The sequence below is a fragment of the Lithobates pipiens genome, unplaced genomic scaffold (assembly GCF_037356315.1).
Source record: "Lithobates pipiens isolate NorthernLeopardFrog02 unplaced genomic scaffold, aLitPip1_a1.2 Scaffold_3, whole genome shotgun sequence".
NCBI classification, from domain to species: domain Eukaryota; kingdom Metazoa; phylum Chordata; class Amphibia; order Anura; family Ranidae; genus Lithobates; species Lithobates pipiens.
This window is the reverse complement of record NW_027507790.1, coordinates 18,502,298-18,518,986: the sequence shown is the minus strand read 5'-3', so window position 1 is coordinate 18,518,986 and position 16,689 is coordinate 18,502,298. Positions and strand designations below refer to the sequence as shown.

Genomic DNA, 16,689 nt, shown 5'->3' with positions numbered 1-16,689 from the left:
GAAAATAATGTATGTCGGCATCCTGAAAGACGCGTTTCATGTTAGTACACTCATCAGGGGCGGATGCTTTCAAAGATATATAAAGAGTAGATAATGGGGGTGTGTTAAATGTGGGACCAAAGCCAAAATGAAGGGTGTCCGTCCCAGAAGCCAGGGTATATGTGTAGCTGTGTGTAGCTGAAAGGTGGTAACCCAAAGCTTTACAAGGGGAGAATGGCCACTCTAAAACCTTAGTGGCATGCATAGTGCAGAAAGAGGGTCCCTGTACAATGTGGCATGTTCCCCACTAGCGAAGTGATGACTGTCTAATGGCAACGTGTGGTAAAATCCCAACCCAGCCGCATGCTAGCTCTTACAAGCGTCACACAGGCACAGGGAGAACATGTAAGCTCCAGGCAGGTAGTGATATGATTGGGATTCAAACCAATGACCGTAGTGCTGCAAAGCAGAAGTGCTAACCACTTAGCCATGCCATGAAAGCCAGTGACTCAGAAGCAAGGTTAAATAAAGGGCACCAAGACAACATGTCTGGCCTGCTGGGAAGAGGCAATGTGCCCTCTCCTAGTAGCCTGAGTAGGTCTGTGTTCCAGGTTCTTCTGGGCCAATTTGAGGAAAGGAGAATTACCAGTTTCTTCTCTCGCTCTATTTTGTGGAGCAGGCAAGGCAGAATTTGCCCTTGAGGGAAGGCATAGATTAACCTGAACTGAGTTCAAAGAATTATCAACGCATGCAATGCCAGTGCTACAAGATTCTTGGTCCTAGTCATAAACAGAGGTAACTTGTTGAATATGGATGCCAGGATATCCATGTCCAAGGTCCCCCATCTCTGACATATCAGGTTGAAGATGTTGGGGTGAAGGTCCTATTTCCGTTCGGTCAAGGAGGCGATGGTTGATATAATCCACCTTCTAGATGTCCACTCCTGTGAGGTGTACAGCAGAAATTGCTAGAAAGAGTTTCTTCATTTAGAATTATCTGGCTTGCTTCTTTCAAGATTTCATGACTCCTGGTGTCCTCTTGGTGGTTGATGTAGGCTATAGCTGCAGCATTGTCTGATTGCACTCTGATTGTGTGTCCTTGCATAAGGGGGGTTAACATTACAGAGCCATTCTTATAGCTCTGAACTCCAGGGTGTTGTTCAGGAGCATGGCTTCCACCAATTACCACTTTCCTTGAACTGGGAGGGTCTGGAACACTCCTCCCCAGCCCAAAAGCCTGCCGTCTGTAGTTATCACTTTCCAGTGATACGGAAGAACGACATTCTCATTGTTGGGGCTTGGGATCCACCAAGCTAGGGAATTTTTTGCTTGGCTGGATAGGATCATGGGTAGATCAAGAGAAGGAAAGTGTGTTTTCCATGCCAACAGGATGTTATGTTGAAGAGGTCTCAAATGAAATTGGGAGAACAGAACAACCTTGAAGGAGGCTAACATGAGACCCAGAACTCTCATGGAGAATGTCAAAGAGGCATCTTTTTGACCTCAAGTCCCTAGCATGAGCTCTTAGAGAGAGAATTCTTCTCTGGAAGAAAGACTTATGACTGTACACACGATCCGAAAATCATACAAAAAATACTGTTTTTGAAGCAATCGCACGGTAATCGGAACGTTAGTACAGATCTTTAGAGAGCTGATTGCGACAGTTCATCCGATAGTATCTGATCTGGCAAGCAGGAAAAATTTTAAGTACAGTTGTCATCCAAAAATACAATACAAATACACTACAACACATGGCATCATTTTTTATTTTTTATTCTGTCGTATGAGAATTTTCTGAACTTTAGTAAGCTCTTCATATTCGATATGCAACTAGCATGCAAATAATAAAAAAAATTGGACAATCTGTCATCCAATTTTTGGATCGTGTATACGGGGCATTAGAGTATGAAAAGGATCAAACCCAAGTATTCCAAGCAAAGAGAAGATTGGAGAGTTGATTTTTGGAAGTTGGTAACCCAACCAAAAGCTCAAAGCATTTGAAATGTCCTGGAGACAACTGGAGATAATAGGAAGGGAGAGGAGTCCATAAGAAGGTTTTCTTGATAAACATTGACCTGGATGTCAAAATTTAGAAGGGCACAAGGACCTATGTGAATACTCCAACGGCAGAGGGTGGGCTAAATGAATAAGCAATAAACTGGAAGCATTTGTCTGCTACTGTAGAGTGTAGAAAGTGCTGATAAGGTGAATAAATGGGAAAATGCAGATAACAATCTTGGACATTTACAGATGCCAAGTATTCCTCAGGTTTCAGAAAAAGGCAATAACTGACCTTGCAGATTCTATGCAAAATTTTTGGAATTTGAATGTATCCGTTAAGGCAGTGGTCATCAACCTTGTCCTCAGGGCCCACTAACAGCCCAGGTTTTACGTATTACCTTGGGGAGATGTAGACTAGAATACTGCAATCACTGAGCAGCAAATTATATCACCTGTGATGTATTTCAGTTATCTTGCAAACCTGGCCTGTTAGTGGACCCTGAGGACAGGGTTGATGACCACTGCGTTAAAAGATTTTAGGTCCAGGATAAAACGTTAACTCTTGTTGAGTTTTGGTACTGCGAATAGGTTTGAATTGAATCCAAGCTATGAGTGATTGAGTTTTAGCACAGTTTGAAAAGCTTACACTATAAACAATATACACTATATTACCAAAAGTATTGAGACACCTGCCTTTACACGCACATGAACTTTGACCAGTTCCACGCCAGCTGCCGCAGTGTAAGGTTGGCCCGGCCGTGGTGATCGGATTCGCTTCAGAACCAATCAGTCTCCAGGCAAATGATTGGCCTGGACCTGGTCCAGAGAGAGGAGAAGACATCTCAGAGTAAGTGCAGCAACACTACACTGACACCAGTACATGTAGGTACACTTGCCACTCCCCAATCACCCCCCCGATCGCTCCCCTAGTGAACCCCCCCCATCAGTGTGTCACCCAGTGCAGTGTTCAGATTTTTTTGATCACTGTACTGGTGTCATTAGTGACAAAAATCAGTGTTAGGGTACTTAGTGGTAGGCCTAGAAAGTTAATCCCTCTAATAAAGGTTTAACCCCTTGATCACCCCCTATTACCAGTGATCACCGTACTAGTGTTATGGGTGACATTCGTTAGCTAGTTATTTTTTTTAGCATCAGGGCACCCTCCGTATATTACCTAAATAAAGGTTTAACCCCCTGATCACCCAGCGGGTGATATCAGTTAGGTTTTAGTGCAAGATAAGGTCTGTGTCGCCACAGGCAGAGTCAGATTAGTGCACCCACGCACGCACCATACACTTCCCTTAGTAGTATAGTACCTGAACGGATCGATAATTGATCTGATCAATGCTAGCGTCCCCAGCAGTTTAGGGAACATACCACTTCTGCAGCACCCGTACTTCACCCATTCACTGGCCAACCCGGAATTCAGGTGGAGACAGTAGATTTTACGTCGCTTGATTTTTATTTGCTGTTTTTCACTGAAGATCTCTATAGATCTATTGTGAACCAAAGCAATTTGTATGCTGGTCAATTCATCACCGCTAATCCCCAGCTGACCCTTGCCAAAGATTGGAAACCTATTACGGTTTCCGAATTGAAGACCTTCCTGGGCCTATCCCTCCTCATGGGCATAACTAAAAAGAGTGAGTTGCGGTCATATTGGTCCACTGACTCAAATTACCATATGCCCATGTTCTCTGCCTCCATGACCAGGACACGATACGAGCAGATCTTGCGGTTCATGCACTTCAATGATAATGAACTCTTTCGTCCTCGGGGTGACCCTGGATTTGATCGGCTCTACAAAATTCAGCCCCTCGTAAATCACTTCAACCAAGAGTTTGCAGCCTTGTTTACTGCCGATCAAGTTGTCTGCATTAATGAGTCCCTGGTTAAGTTTTATGACCGCTTGTATATCAAGTATCTTCCCAGCAAGAGTGCCAGATATGGGGTCAAGATGTACAAGCTCTGTGACAGGTCAATAGTCTATACATATAGTTTTATGGTCTACGAGGGAAAAGATAGTCAAGTAGAGCCGGAGAACTGCCCAGACTACATAGGGAGCGCTGGTAAGATTGTGTGGGACTTGGTGTCACTCTTATTCGGAAAGGGATACCACTTGTACGTGGACAATTATTACATGAGTGTGCCACTTTTTAGTCACCTTCTTGATTGTAGAATTGAATTGGATTGTGGAATCTAATCGCCACGGCTTTCCTGCAACGCCTTGTAGAATCCTGATTAAGACGGGGGGAGAGAGCCTGCTTGAAGTGTAATAATTTGTTAGCAGTGAGGTGGAGGGATTCATGGAATGTTTGTTCTGTTTTCCCTTCAAGCAAATATGATAGTCCAAATTCCTACGGCGTCTGGTGTTGTGGAGAAACCCCTGTGTCCACGAATACAACCTTAACATGGGAGGGATGGACCTCAACGACCAGTTGTTGACGCCGTACCTAAATGCCCGCAAGGCCAGACGCTGGCACAAAAAAGTGTCTGTATACTTATTTCAATTGGCTCCGCTATATAAAGCTTCATGATGAACTGGATCCTTCCTAAAATTCCAGGTAGAGATCATCACAGCCCTTCTGTTTCCAGCCGGTGCTATGCACCACCTTCTCAACGCAAATGCAGTGAGTCGGCTGCATGAGAGACATTTTCGGTATGTCCTCCCTGGTACCCCTGCCCAAAGTACACCCCAAAGAAAATGTTGTGTTTGCAGAAAATGCAGATTTAGGTGTGACACCTGCTTTTATTGTCCCTCCTGTCTTGACCAATCTGGTCTCTGCATCGGTGACTGTTTTGAATGCTACCACACACTAGTGGAGTATTAGCGTAGAGTACAGAACTACACAGTCCTAGGGCACACTAACACAGGGTCTCGAAAGATGAGATGGCCATCACATTTTGAGAGACCCTAATCTGGAATGTTCACAGTTTACAGTTTTCATAAAAGTGAAAAAAACACAAAAGAAAATATAAAATAAAAAAGCCAAAAATAGTTGTGGTTTTATTTTTCTTCTCTCTCTATTTTTCTCTCTCTTATGTTCGCTCTCTACTGTCCGCTCTATTGTTCGCTCACTATTGTTCTATATCTATTGTTCTCTCTCTGTTGTTACTGTATTTCGGAACTGTAATGTTTTATTACTACTATGTTTTATTTGCTTTGCAGATATGGTATGTCTTACTGTTATACTGTATTGTTAACCATCATTTGCTTAGCAGGTACGCCATTCAGCTACAGCACGGGTTTATTTATCTTGACAGCAACAGTGTTTGCTCCCACGATATATAAATCAGAGACTCCAGTGCTGTAGGAGGTCATTTCACCACCACAGTTAAAGAAAAAATGGTGCATGTATGCCCATCATTAGAAGTGGGTGGATGAAGGGTGGCATTCTAATGGTGGGCATACCCACCGATCAATCTCTTTTTTTCGTTCAGCCCACAGGCTGCATGCATGAAAAAAAGAACATTACAATGTATGCCCAACAAGGACCAGCAACGTACTGATATGTTGCTGGACTTTGAGTGGTTATACAAGAATGATACCTACAGGTTTAGATATCATCTTGGTATCATTCTTTTCAGCCAGTAGTCAGCTTTCATGTAAAAGCAATCCTAGCAGCTAATTAGCCTCTAGACTGCTTTTAAGTCTGTCCCCCCTCCACCGTCTTCCATGGTTTTATGGGCTCTACTGTCCCAACAGAGAACCCGAGAATGCAGCCGGTGGTTCCGCTAGCTGACCAGAAAGCTGATCAGAGACCAGAATGGCTCCAATCATCTTTATGGCCTAAGAAACTGGAAGCCACGAGCATTTCATGACTTCATGACTGATTTCGTAAGTTACATAGTAGGTGAGGTTGAAAAAAGACACAAGTCTATCAAGTCCAACCTATGTGTGTGATTATATAAAAACTAGTTAGTGAGTGGTTTAGCCTAGCAGAGATTTTGTTTGTTTGTTTTATGCTATGAACATAATGTACAAAGCCCTCTTTGAAACTTCTTTCTGCCTTACCGAATAAAAATAAAGCACAACCCTGTTTAGACTGTTCCTGGGTACACAGACACACACTATACATACAGTGAGTTGCGAAAGTATTCGACCCCCTTGAACTTTTCAACCTTTTGCCACATTTCAGGGTTCAAACATAAAGATATAAAATTTTTATTTTTTGTGAAGAATCACCAACAAGTGGGACACAATTGTGAAGTGGAACGAAATCTATTGGATAATTTAAACTTTTTTAGCAAATAAAAAAAACTGAAAAGTGGTGCGTGCAAAATTATTCGGCCCCTTTACTTTCAGTGCAGCAAACTCACTCCAGAAGTTCAACGAGGATCTCTGAATGATCCAATGTTGTCCTAAATGACTGATGGTGATAAATAGAATCCACCTGTGTGTAATCAAGTCTCTGTAGTTGACTGAGTTCTGTTGAAAGTGCAGAGAGCATCATGAAGACCAAGGAACACACCAGGCAGGTCCGTAATACTGTTGTGGAGAAGTTTAAAGCCAGATTTGGATACAAAAAGATTTCCCAAGCTTTAAACATCCCAAGGAGCACTGTGCAAGCGATCATTTTGAAATGGAAGGAGTATCATACCACTGCAAATCTACCAAGACCTGGCCGTCCCTCTAAACTTTCAGCTCAGACAAGGAGAAGACTGATCAGAGATGCAGCCAAGAGGCCCATGATCACTCTGGATGAACTGCAGAGAACTACAGCTGAGGTGGGAGAGTCTGTCCATAGGACAACAATCAGTCGTACACTGCACAAATCTGGCCTTTATGGAAGAGTGGCAAGAAGAAAGCCATTTCTCAAAGATATCCATAAAATGTCTTGTCTAAAGTTTGCCACAAGCCACCTGGGAGACACACCAAACATGTGGAAGAAGGTGCTCTGGTCAGATGAAACCAAAATCTAACTTTTTGCCCACAATGCAAAAGGATATGTTTGGCGTAAAAGCAACACAGCTCATCACCCTCAACACACCATCCCCACTGTCAAACATGGTGGTGGCAGCATCATGGTTTGGGCCTTCTTTTCTTCAGCAGGGAAAGGGAAGATGGTTAAAATTGAGGGGAAGATGGATGCAGCCAAATACAGGACCATTCTGGATGAAAACCTGTTGGAGTCTGCAAAAGACCTGAAACTGGGATGGAGATTTATCTTCCAACAAGACAATGATCCCAAACATACAGCAAAATCTACAAAGGAATGGTTCACAAATAAACGTATCCAGGTGTTAGAATGGTCAAGTCAAAGTCCAGACCTGAATCCAATCGAGAATCTGTGGAAAGAGCTGAAAACTGCTGTTCACAAACGCTCTCCATCCAACCTCACTGAGCTCGAGCTGTTTTGCAAGGAAGAATGGGCAAGAATTTCAGTCTCTCCATGTGCAAAACTGATAGAGACATACCCCAAGCGACTTGCAGCTGTAATCGCAGCAAAAGGTGGCTCTACAAAGTATTAACGCAAGGGGGCCGAATAATTTTGCACGCCCCACTTTTCATTTTTTTATTAGTTAAAAAAGTTTCAAAAATCCAATAGATTTCGTTCCACTTCACAATTGTGTCCCACTTGTTGGTGATTCTTCACAAAAAATAAAAATTTTATATCTTTATGTTTGAAGCCTGAATTGTGGCAAAAGGTTGAAAAGTTCAAGAGGGCCGAATACTTTCGCAAGGCACTGTATATTATATATATATATACACATAAACAACATTATATTGTAGGTCATTGTGGAATTTGATTAAATATCATTTGTGTCTTAATATTGTGATCATATTCAGATTAACAGGTAAAAGTGCTAGATACCAGCATAATGTACCTTTCATGATTGCAGCCATTGGCTGGACCCCCATCTGAAGAACCACTCTGTGAACATGAGGAGCAGGAGGACTTGCGTGTACTGGGCTGCCACATAGAAGGTAACCCAACCCCCTGAGGATCTATAAAATCCTGAGGCACTGTGGAAGAGGAAAGAATAGAAAAATATTATAAAATTAAATTCTTCTCCTGCAGCTTAAAACCCTTTTTAGCACTAGAGAAAAGCTACTGACAATAAATTGGCCTGAATAAGATTTTTTTTTTTCAAAACTAAGGGGTGTGCTTATAATTCACTGTGCAAATCTTTTAAGCACTCGCACAGTTGTCACAAATAACCCCCGTAATTTGTGTAATATGTCTCCCTATGGTTGTCAGATCCATCGAGTGGCATAATGTGGTGTTTTCCCCCCCAAAAAAACAATCAGGAGTTTGCCGCATTATGGCTGCTAGATGCATGAAGCAAACATATTACACAAACTCCATGGATTATATGTGACAGCTGTGGAATGCTTGAGACATTTGCACATGGAATTTTTGTACAACATTGTATAAATTGACCCCTATTATCTGAGTAATTACATACATGCTAAGATAACACTATTCATCCTGTAGAGAACTGATTCCATGTAATGCCTAAAGAGTAGCAACCTGTACAGACTTGCAACCTGGCTCCCCAACTTGCCTTGTTGTTCCTTCCTGCTTTCCTTGTCAATGGATTCTCCCATTATTAACCTCCTGCCTGGAGTACAGACTGTTTCTGGGTTATGCTTCTCTGCTGCCAGCTTCCAGACCTTAGACTGTTTCTGAATAACGATGTACCTGCTCTTACTTTGGACTGTATCTGGATAATGCTGTATACTGCCTATGCTCGGTCCCTTTTGCAAATAGGCCAGAATTTATAGCATTGTGTATCAAGGCCTAGGGGCAACCTAGTACTGGTAAGGTCTGCTTACCCTAATTGAATGGCACTCATATCGTTTCTGACCCAGGCATTGAGACGAGCACCAGAGAATCTCTATAGCAACCTTAACCACTTGCCGACCGCTGCATGCTGATATACGTCAGCACAATAGCAGCGTTGGACAAATGGGCGTAAGTGTACATCCCCTTTAACTGGCAGGTCTAGTTGTGCCCGCCACGCACAGCATGATCGTGCCCGTGGACTCGATGTCCGCTAGTGTCCCGGCGATCATGTCATGGAGCCACAGAATGGGGAGATGCCTATGTAAACAAGGCATTTCCCTATTCTGCCTAGTGACATGACAGAGATCCACTGCTTCCTGTCATCGGGAGCAGTGATCGCTGTCATGTCAGTGGTAGCCCATCCCCCCACAGTTAGAATGACTCCCTAGTACACACTTAACCCCTTGATTGCCCCCTAGTGTTTAACCCCTTCCCTGCCAGTGTCATTTACATAGTAATCAATGCTTTCTTATAGCACTGATCGCTTTAGAAATGACAATGGTCCCAAAATAGTGTTACAAGGGCTGATATGTCCACCATAATGTCGCAGTCACGCTAAAAATCGCAGATTGCCACCATTACTAATAAAAAAAAATGAATAATAAAAATGCCATAAAACTATCCCCTATTCTGTAGACACTATAAATTTTGCGCAAACCAATCAATGTACGCTTATTGTGATTTTTTTTACCAAAAATATGTAGAAGAATACATATCAGCCTAAATTGAGAGAAAAAAATGTTTTTTTATATATTGTTGTAAGAAATATTGCTTTTTTTTTCAAAATTGTCGTTCTTTTTTGTTTATATCGCAAAAAATACAAACCACAGAGGTGATCAAATACCACCAAAAGAAATTTCTATTTGTGGGAAAAAAAAAGACGTCAATTTTGTTTGTGTGTAACGTCGCACGGCCACGCAATTGTCAGTTAAAGCTACGCAGTGCCGAATCGCAAAAAGTGCTCCTGTCAGGAAGGGGGTTAAATCTTCCAGGGCCGAAGCGGTTAAAGATACCTCAGCTTAAAGGAGGTGCATGAGGATTTTCATCTTGTGTTTATTAGCTCATGCAGATATATGACATTTTAATTACATGAATGAATCATACTGCTGACAGGTAAACTATATATTTTTTTACATTTTTACGTTTTGAACAGAGTGGGAAGATTAAAACCTTCACCAGATTATTTTTTACTAGGGAAATTCTGCTTTACTTTCTGTCTCACAGAATCACCTGACGAAGTTCCGGGAGGAACAAAACATTTGTAGACACGGGAACGGAAACTACCCCCCACCCCCTGATGAACCGTATGTCCAACCATCTGAGGGAACAGAAGGAAGTAACCAGCACGGGACTTGCTGCCATTGGATGACCTGTGGCTGGTGATATAATTGTAGCCTAGCTGGAGTGAATGGACGTACTTCAGCTGCTCTGCAGTGCACAAAAGACCTAGTTCACAGCTCATTGTAGAGTCTACATAGGAATGACATGCTAGCGGTATTCATTGAGGAGTATCATCTGTTCTGAACTACCTGCATGACCCACAATGCAGCCAACCTAACTCACAGAACAGGTTTACACATTAGAAGATGTATCTCTCTTGTTCTGAGGACAACTCTAACATTTTGGATTCCCTCAATTTCTTTCTTGGAGACAATGGGTAGTTTCCCATAGTGAAGACACCAACAAAAATTTGACAAAGAATCTATCCCATCTTCCACTTTGTCAAAAACTGTATAAAAAACCTTTTGCTTAGAGATATACTTTAAAAGGAAATATCACATTATCCTGCAATAATAGGACACTCTGAAATACAACGTTATGTTCTTCTGTTGTATTATGTTAGAATGACTTCATAAACTTCCTTTTTGAGCTTTAGCAACAGAGACCTGGTTTTCACTAGATGATTTGTGTCTGCTCCCTCTTCATATTGTTGGCACAAGTCGATATTCCTGATTCCCAATCCACTTCTCTGATGAGTTGGATAAGTAGTAAAGTTCCTTTCATTCACTATTCTCTCCTTTACTTACAGGTATGTTGATGATACTCCATACACTGCAGTGATTGATAGAGCAAGCATGATAGATTTATGTGCTATATACTTGAACTTTGAATAGAGTACAGGACACAGGCTGGATATTCACAGACCCACGGTTGTAGGTTGGTAACTTTGGGTGATCAGACCCTGGCAAAGCTTTGCTGGACAAGCTTACCCCTATTACCCACCCACTCTGTGAGAACTCAGTTTTTTAGCACAAAAGGTAGAATAACACAGGGGGAGGATGGCCTGTGTCCTGCTGTGAAATATTAGATCAAAACTTGTAATGACATGACCCTGTTAAACAGGGGCAGAGAAATTGGGTCTTAGACAGTGGTGGTAGTGCCCTAAACCAAAAAATAGGATTTTTATAACAGCTTTTATAACAACTTACCTGTAAAATCGAGTACATCACGATCACAGAGCCATAGTAGTAACTATATGGGTTATATAGGCACCTTTAGGTGATGGACACTGGCACACCCTAGACAGGAAGTTTAGCTCCCTATATAACCCCTCCCCTTACTGGGAGTACCTCAGTTTTGTAGCAAAGCAATATACGCGTATTAGAAGAGGGGAGGGACCTCTGTGTCCTGTGATGTACTCCAAGAAAAGGTAACCTGTTATAAAAATACTATTTTCTTTATTGTACATCATGGGACACAGAGCCATAGTAGTAACTATATGGGATGTCCCAAAGCAATTCTATCTGAGAGGAGTGGGACACAAACAAAAGTAGGGTGTCATCAGACCTGAGAACCTATACTGCTGCCTGCAGCACACTGCACCCAAAGGCAATAGCCTCATGCCTTCTTACATCCACATGATAGAATCTGGTAAATGTATGTACTGAAGACGCAGTCGCGGCCTTGCAGGTTTTAGCCATGGAGGCTTGGTGATGCACTGCCCATGAAGCAATAACAGTCCTGGTGGAGTGCGCTTTGATTTGAAAAGGTGGAACTTACCTCTTCAAACCATAAGATTGAATAATTACTTGCCAAATCTACGTAGCAATAGTAGATTTTGACGCTGCCTGTCCCTTTCTAGGACCTTCAGGCAACACAAACAAAACATCCCTTTTTTTGAATCTGAGCAGTCGCCTCCAAATAGATTTTGACCACTTTCACTACATCCGGAGAATGTAGTAACTTTTCTTCCGTAGAACAGGGTTCTGGAAAAAATGAAGGTAGAACTGCCATGGTTATGCAATAGTTTGTCTGCTTACCTGTTCCCATGTGTTCATCTAGAGACCAGCCGACCCTCACCTGTCTGCTTTTGTAATCCATCCTCTGGCATGGCTCCACCCTAGCTCCTATCAGAGAGCTCTATACTGTCAGGTCACCTTGAGGCGAGGTGACAGATGCACACCGTAGGGATCAGGAGTGCACCGCAAGGTTGTGGACCCTACGGCTGACTGCTGCAGACGGGGACAGATCCCACTGGGGTTAGAGCGTAAGATTCCCTGGGGCACGGAGTCTAAGAGCCAGCAGGTGTTCACCAGCGCCTCTAGTGGTAAGGATGGACTTGGCTGCAACTGGCTCCAGGTCACGACCCCCAGGGTCCCCCAGCTCACACCCACAGTAGGCAACAGAAGGATAGGGATAGTGAGGACAAAGCCAAGGTCGGGGGCCACAAGCAGACGGGAATAGTCAGGGACACGCCAAAAGGTCAGGATCACAGGCAAACAGCGATAGTCAAGGACACGTCAACGTCGGTAACGGAACAACAGACGAGCACATGGCAGGTAACAGGAAGCTAACACACAAAGGTTGATCGGCAGGGCTGGCCTGCAGTGCACAGGTTAATATAGAGCTCTCTGATAGGAGCTAGGGGGGAGCCATGCCAGAGGATGGATTACAAAAGCAGACAGGTGAGGGTCGGCTGGTCTCTAGATGAACACATGGGAACAGGTAAGCAGACAAACTATTGCATAACCATGACAGTACCCTCCCTCTTACGAGGCCTCCCCCTCCTCCGCCTGGGTCCAGGCTTAAAGGGAAACTCCAGATGGAACCTCCTCAACAGACTAGGAGCAAAGACCTCAGATGCAGTGATCCAAGACCTCTGCTCAGGGCCAAACCCTTTCCAATGTACGAGGTACTGAAGAATGCCTTTACGGAGCCGGGAATCCAAAACTTGGCTAACCTCATATTTTAGATTATCCTCAGAGACTGGAACCGAGGTAGGGAGAGGACGAGAGGACTTAAGGACTAAAGGCTTTTTAGGAATGGGTAAGGGCATGAGAAGATCAGGAGCCGGAGCAGGGTCCCCCAGACCCTTAAAGATGAGCTGGGCATCCATAACAGGACCACCAGACTGGGCAGAGGTCAGTGGATCCCTGAGGTCAGGTTGGTTAGAAGGTGACATGTCACAAGAGTCAAGTTGGATAGCTGAAACACAAACAGAATTCAGAGAACCCTGAGAAAAAGATTGAAAACCCCCCCTGGCCGAATGAGGTATTCTATCCAAAGGATGGATTAAGCCTCTTAAATGGGTTTGAACGGGCATAGTAGCAGTAGGGTGAGGCCAGGACGCAGAAGGTCCTGAACAAGAAGCAGGAAGCTCATTGGGCATGGGCTGGACTGGCATAAATGGTGCAGAGGCCGACTGAATAGTTTTGTCAGGTGTAGCGAGCATCTCAATCGCATCACAGGGCATAGCAACACTGTCAGGTCACCTTGAGGCGAGGTGACAGATGCATACCGTAGGGATCAGGAGTGCACCGCAAGGTTGTGGACCCTACGGCTGACTGCTGCAGATAGGGACAGATCCCACTGGGGTTAGAGCGTAAGATTCCCTGGGGCACGGAGTCTAAGAGCCAGCAGGTGTTCACCAGCGCCTCTAGTGGTGAGGATGGACTTGGCTGCAACTGGCTCCAGGTCGCGTCCCCCAGGGTCCCCCAGCTCACACCCACAGTAGGCAACAGGAGGATAGGGATAGAGAGGGACAAAGCCAAGGTCGGGGCCACAAGCAGACGGGAATAGTCAGGGACACGCCAAAAGGTCAGGATCACAGGCAAACAGCGATAGTCAAGGACACACCAAAGTCGGTAATGGAACAACAGACGAGCACACGGCAGGTAACAGGAAGCTAACACACAAAGGTTGATCAGCAGGGCTGGCCTGCAGTGCACAGGTTAATATAGAGCTCTCTGATAGGAGCTAGGGTGGAGCCATGCCAGAGGATGGATTACAAAAGCAGACAGGTGAGGGTCGGCTGGTCTCTAGATGAACACATGGGAACAGGTAAGCAGACAAACTATTGCATAACCATGACAGTACCCTCCCTCTTAAGCCAAGGTCGGGGCCACAAGCAGACGGGAATAGTCAGGGACACGTCAAAAGGTCAGGATCACAGGCAAACAGCGATAGTCAAGGACACGCCAAAGTCGGTAACGGAACAACAGACGAGCACACGGCAGGAAACAGGAAGCTAACACACAAAGATTGATCAGCAGGGCTGGCCTGCAGTGCACAGGTTAATATAGAGCTCTCTGATATGAGCTAGGGTGGAGCCATGCCAGAGGATGGATTACAAAAGCAGACAGATGAGGGTCGGCTGGTCTCTAGATGAACACATGGGAACAGGTAAGCAGACAAACTATTGCATAACCATGACAAGAACAATATCCTGGTTTAGATGAAAACCTGAAACCATCTTCAGTAGAAAGCTAGGATGAGGACACAATACTACTCTATTCTTGTGAATGATTAAATATGGCTTTTTTACAAGAAAGAGCCACCAATTCTGATACCCTTCTTGCAGAAGAAATGGCTACCAGAAAAACTAGCTTCCTTGTCAAATGGACCAAGGGAATATGTTGTATCGGTTTAAAAGGCTGTTTCTGTAATGCAGACAGAACTAAATTCAAGTCCCAAGGGTTCAGGGGTGCTCTAACCGGTGGATTAAGCTGCATTACCCCCTGTATAAAGCTTCGGACCAAAGAATGCAAAGCAAGCGGACATTGAAGCAATACTGATACTGCTGAGACCTGGCCCTTGATAATACTCAAGGCCAGCTTAATCTCTAACCCATTTACACAAAGGCAAGGATTCTACCTATGATATACTTTGTGGGATGCCAACCCCTGGATTAGGACCAGGAAACATATGCCTTCCAGACTCTATAATAAATGACTCTGGAAGCTGGCTTCTTTGCATTAATCAAGGTAGATATCACTGAGCCTGAAAGCCCGTGATTCATCAGAAAGTGGGTTTCAATAGCCAAACCATTAAATTTAGCGTTTGTAAGGTAGGCTGGAACACTGGTCCCTGCTACAGCAGGTCTGGACATAGTGGTAGGGTCCATGGGGCCCCTACCGCCATCTTCACTATTTCTGCTATTTCTACTATATACTTTTACCAATCAACATTGTTTCTGGTGTCCCCGTCTTATACATCTTTCTCATTAACCACCTTGGTACGTATGGAGGCCATGTTGGCCCCAATTTATTACTCCTTTTATGGGGGGTGTTTATTTACTTGTATAATTTGAATGTGTTATTGTTCCCTTTTTCTTCTTAGTTTTAGGGTTATTGGCTGCCTTTTTTGCCCCCTGCAGTCACAAAAAGGTGGTCCTTAGGGTGGGGTGCCTTCCATATGGGGGGGGGTTGCTCCACTCATCTCACGTTGAGGGTGACGTCTGGGGTATGTATGCACCTATTTGATTTAATGTTGATATACCATCTAATTGGGAGATAGAGACATTTGGGATGAGCCCGTTTTCTTGAATCAATTTCACCTGATTGCCTTTATATATTAGCCATACAGCACTTAACCCAAATCCACTAATATTTTGTTTGTTTTTCTCTATAGCCTTTTTTGCCTTTTTATCGGTCAAGTTCTATTTCCCCTGAAGAAGCCATTGTAATGGTGAAACATGTAGGGATGATTTGAGCATACAGCACCTTTAAGGCCGCCACCATCTTTGGCCCTATTCAACATATATTAAGTGTGCTTCCCATACTGTATTTTAAATATTATGTTTTGTTTTGTTTATATATATATATATATATATATATATGTATATATTAATACACCGCCTGAAGTATATTAGAAATAGTACATTGCGGAATGCACTGTATAGGCTACACTGGATGCAGATTATATATATACTGGCAAGGCCAACCACCGAAACAGACAACTTGCCAAGGATCCTCGGTGGGGTGAAAATCTTTTAACGATTAACCCAACCAGCATATATTGTTCATTGTATTTGGCCATAAATGTGGAATGTCTTTTTAAGACTTGCCAGGTCACTTAGTGCCCAAGGCATTAATGGCAAGATGGAGAAGAATCGAGTGTGCTAAATTTAAGGTTTATGCACCCAAAAGTGAGCACATCTACATTGGTAAGCCTACTGTGTTAATCCATAACATCGGGTGAAAGAGACTGGGGGTTGGAAATATTCTGCAGCCTACTTTAACACTGCTTCCTGATTCTCTTCATTCCCCTCACAGTCTGTATCCTCTAGAGGAGGCATTTCACATTCAGACTCTGCCAGAGACATAGCAGTTTTGTGCTCTGGACAGGGATGGTTGAGTTAATACCGTTAATCATCACATAAAGTGATCTATCTGCAGAAAAATCTGCCTTTGTCAGATAGACCACTTGTTGCATGCCCAAGCCAAGTTAGAATTGGATGCACAGACCAGTGTTAAAAATAGGTGTGTCTACATACCCTACATGGTTTACTGTTTAATTTTGATATATGTAACCCTGATGAGGTCCTTTCTTCCTATTATTTTTCAACTGCGATTGAATTGTACATGCATTCAGTTAAACCTGAAAAGAATAAAAAGATAAAATAAAAAATAGGGTTCAACTCCAAGCAAGGAAATAATCTGAGTAGTATGGGTGTTTCATGGGTCTTTGCAGAGTGAATG

The 16,689-nt window shown here is 43.5% G+C and overlaps 1 protein-coding gene across 2 annotated transcripts in view; it reads right to left on the bottom strand.

Moving 5' to 3' along the window:
- Window positions 1–16,689, bottom strand: part of SGSM1 (small G protein signaling modulator 1) — a 364,300-nt gene that overhangs the window by 98,810 nt on the left and 248,801 nt on the right. For both annotated transcript variants that reach the window (XM_077461348.1, XM_077461349.1), the window contains one exon: window positions 7,809–7,947. In XM_077461348.1, the coding sequence (XP_077317474.1) occupies window positions 7,809–7,947 (139 nt within the window). The remainder of the gene's footprint in view (window positions 1–7,808; window positions 7,948–16,689) is intronic.